We start from the raw sequence: 4171 nt of genomic DNA on the forward strand, positions 1-4171 counted from the left end.
GTGATTTAGGCAGGCCTAACCATTAGTAGGCTATTTCTACCTCTGAAAAAAATGATGCTAATAATAGAACTATAATGACACTGTGTAATTCACATAAGAAGGGTTTGTGTTGCAATTTTTGCTGCAATATCAATGGCATTGGTAACACAACAAGGGAGAGAGTGAGAGAGAGAGAAATTAAAATTGAATTTAGAGAGAGGGAGAGAGAGAGAGAGAGAGAGAGAGAGAGAGAGAGAGAGAGAGAGAGAGAGAGAGAGAGAGAGAGAGAGAGAGAGAGAGAGAGAGAGAGAGAGAGAGAGAGAGAGAGAGAGAGAGATTGTGCAATGTATGACCATATTAGAGACACATATTTCCCTCAGATCACACAGATCCACAAAGAATTCGAAAACAAATCCAATTTTGATAAACTCCCATATCTACTGGGTGAAATTCCACAGTGTGCCATCACAGCAGCAAGATTTGTGACCTGTTGCCACAAGAAAAGGGCAACCAGTGAAAAACAAACACCATTGTAAATACAACCCATATTTATGCTTACTTATTTTAACTTGTGTGCTTTAACCATTTGTACATTGTTACAACACTGTATATATTTAATATGACACTTGTAATGTCTTTATTGTTTTGAAACTTCTGTATGTGTAATGTTTACTGTTAATTCGTTTTGTTTGTTTCACTTTTGTGTATTGTCTACCTCACTTGCTTTGGCAATGTTAACACATGTTTCCCATGCCAATAAAGCCCCTTGAATTGAATTGAATTGAGAGAGAGAGAGAGAGAGAGAGAGAGAGAGAGAGAGAGAGAGAGAGAGAGAGAGAGAGAGAGAGAGAGAGAGAAAGAGATTATGCACACAATGGCGACCGAAGGTATGTTTCAAAACCTTTGGTTCCTTATCCGGGGACTAGCTCTCACTCTGCCATTGGGCCGTGGGGTCACGTGGTAAAACTAACTTTACAAGGGCTGCTCGCAAGTAGGAGGGCTATATGGAGCAGAAAAACGACAAAGCTAGAAAAATAAATTTCCACTGCAGAAATTAATGATCATGAGCTCGTATTTGATGGACTCTACCTACATTGATCCGAAATTTCCTCCATGCGAGGAATATTCACAAAACAGCTACATCCCCGAGCACAGCCCCGAATATTACAGCCGCGCCAGGGACCCTGGCTCTGGTTACCAGCATCACCATCAGGAGTTATACCCTCCACGGGCGAGCTACCAAGAGCGCCAATATAATTGTGCAAGCATCCCTGAACCTGACACGCAAAAGGGACATGGACTACCCCATTCTGCGCACCTGCTTGCAGGGAAAGGGCAGCCATCCTCATGTGAGACCCCACAGTTACCCATGTCCCCCTCCACTCCACCAGCTGCATCCTCCGCCTGCAACCAAGCTACACCGGAGCATCCAAACAGCTCAGCCTCCTCCAAGCAGCCCGTGGTATACCCATGGATGAAGAAAATTCACGTCAGCACCGGTAGGCAACTTGTCTGTGTTTGTCTGTTCCCTCTCTCTACACTCTCCTACTCCTTTCTCTTCCTTTCCCTCCCTTTATCAGTGCCTCTGACTCCCATCTCCTTCCCAGCCCCTGCTAAGATAGGGGAGAAGCCTTTGAAATGGCACATTTGAGTCGGATTTACGACTCGGCGTCGGTAATTACACCCGCCATAAATTTTATAGCAGAGGTATACTCTGGGCAGCCGTATCACCATGTGGCTTCTGCTGTTATGTATGTGCGGGATGGAGAGAAGAGGGGGAGAGATGAACAGAAAAAAGACTGCGCTTTGGAATCTTGCATTAATAATTTAGTGCATACTTGGATGTGTGTCCCCTCATTATGGAGAAATAGTCAAGTTCTTAACTTCCCATTTCTATGATTTCTAATATCATAACTAGCATATCTAGCCATTCCTTCTGCCCTGCCCATCATATGTCTCAGTTGAGGACACTATTGTTTACCCACTCCTTCCCCCCTTGTCTTTCTTTCTCTCTCTTTCTCTCTCTCTCTTTACTTCTTCCCCTTTACAGCGAACCCGAATTACAATGGACCGGATTCCAAGCGGTCTAGGACAGCCTACACTCGACAGCAGGTCTTAGAATTGGAGAAGGAGTTCCACTATAACCGCTATTTAACTCGACGGAGGCGCATTGAGATAGCCCATACATTGGTTCTCTCCGAACGACAAATCAAGATTTGGTTTCAGAACCGCAGGATGAAGTGGAAAAAAGACCATAGGCTTCCTAACACCAAAGTGAGATCCTCCACCACGGGCATATCCTCCGGGTCCAACGCAACCTCATCAGCCGGCGTTGTCGCCACTTCCTCGGCCACTGGTAGCATTACTCCCGATGAACTGTCCGGAGTAGAGGATGGCGAGGATATTACAAGGTTATAAGGCGAAAAGAAAACCACTTCAAGAAGGGGGATAGAGAATGACTGATTATTTATAGTATATTATATATTTTGTTTTCGTAGGTATTTGTGCGGTTTCATTTAAGTCCAAAGTTATATAAAATGCATGTTATATAGCATGGATTTATACGAATACTGATGGGTTATTTTTACGTGACACAGGGTTTAAGTTATTTAATGCTGAATCAAGATGATGTTTTTTTATGAGAAAAATGTTTTGAATGAAGGAAAATAATGTAAATTTTATCTAAATGTTATTGTGAGCCATTTGTTTGCCCTACCGCCCAAGTTGATATGCACAATCTATTTATTTCAAGCTCAACACTGGAAGAATATCATTATTAGGCAATCATAGTTATTTTTGGTAAAAATGCTGGAACGTACCGATGGAACATTGATCTTGAACGCATATGTTTAGGATTATAACAAGGTGAATTAGCTCCTTGCTTTCAGAAACAGGATTTTTAATTACAATCTAGTTTGTGGTGTGTTTAGCAGATTATTGTGAAATGCAATACACAGAGTTTAGTGTATTTGTGATAATCATATTGGTCAATAAAACAGTGAGTGTACTAGTTTTACGCCCGTTTGGATCGATTCATTCATGGCCAACAGAGTGCCTATTGTTTTGGTGACTGTGGCTATTGATGTGGTGGCCGTTATATAAAAATGGTATAGTCACAATTTACCAAGTTCTTTATTGATGGTTCAGCCTAACAACGCATTATTTGTTTGGCAATGTTTAGCTTTAAATTGTTTAGCCTATGCCAAATATGATACTGACGATTTGAAATGTTTCTTTAGAATCGTTCTCGAGGTAGGCACGCGTATACAGATCCACCGTTCATATTCCCCCCCCAATCCAATAATAATCCATAATTCTACTCCAAATAAAGGGTTATGGCCTGGCTGCATGCATCATATTATCCTACATGTAGCTCATTAGTCTCAAGGACATTCAATTAACTTGGCAAGCCATTCAACCAGGCCCTCAACCATGCCCCCTCAGATTATACTGACTGGCTGGAGCCCTGCTTCCTGCTCATTACTGATCATATAGCTCTGCACATACCTTTTGGAAATCAATTTCATATTGCCAAAATATGACACATAATCAGTTGTGTTGATGGTATATGGATTCCTATTAATTCATTGTTTTGTATATTCATATTCATACATATTCATATATTCATACATATTCATATTCATCATATTCATACAAAATATTGTATTCGGATTATATCTACCAGCAAGACCTGTTGCCTCTTAAAAATATGCATCCAGATTTTCCAAGATGATCTTGTATAAAACAATAGTTTGGATAATAGTGTTTTATATGCGTGCACGTAGGCCTTCTCAATATGCAACAATTTGTACCTTATATACAAAGGAATGTTAGTTGTAAGTTTTAGATGTTCACCAATTGTCATTCGTATAATAGTCTATGTTTGTTGCGCCCTGAGACCTCCCCCGTCAAAGTGAAGAATATGCTTTTAAAAAGTAGCGCTTGAGGCAACGTCATCGTCACCTCTGCTCTTGGTAAGTATAGCCTATACTGCTCAAGCATCGTGGGGGGATTTTCGATAGGCCTATGGCAATGTTGTGGACGTGTTGTCACCATGCAACTGTAATAATACATAGGATAGTCATATTGCGCCTTTGATCTTATGTAGGCCCTAGCCACAAAACAGGCCGTCCAATTAACAGTTCTCCAAAACGAATTTCATTGTAGAATAACTTTTTCTTATTCTGCTCAA

The 4171-nt window shown here is 41.0% G+C and overlaps 1 protein-coding gene across 1 annotated transcript; it reads left to right on the top strand.

Annotated features, from left to right (window-relative positions):
* Positions 1 to 886: 886 nt before the first annotated feature.
* Positions 887 to 2968, top strand: LOC120058837 (homeobox protein Hox-C4a). Its single transcript, XM_039007570.1, has 2 exons — positions 887 to 1478; positions 2030 to 2968. The coding sequence occupies exons 1-2, from the start codon at positions 1037 to 1039 to the stop codon at positions 2395 to 2397; spliced, it is 810 nt and encodes a 269-aa protein (XP_038863498.1). The 5' UTR covers positions 887 to 1036; the 3' UTR covers positions 2398 to 2968.
* Positions 2969 to 4171: the final 1203 nt, after the last annotated feature.

Source organism: Salvelinus namaycush, chromosome 14 (genome assembly GCF_016432855.1).
Source record: "Salvelinus namaycush isolate Seneca chromosome 14, SaNama_1.0, whole genome shotgun sequence".
Lineage (NCBI taxonomy): Eukaryota > Metazoa > Chordata > Actinopteri > Salmoniformes > Salmonidae > Salvelinus > Salvelinus namaycush.

Coding starts and splice junctions, on each gene's coding strand:
- LOC120058837 (XM_039007570.1), top strand. CDS start 1,037: ATGATCATGAGCTCGTATTTGATGGACTCTACCTACATTGATCCGAAA. Junction 1,479..2,029: donor GAAAATTCACGTCAGCACCG/GTAGGCAACTTG, acceptor TCCCCTTTACAG/CGAACCCGAATTACAATGGA.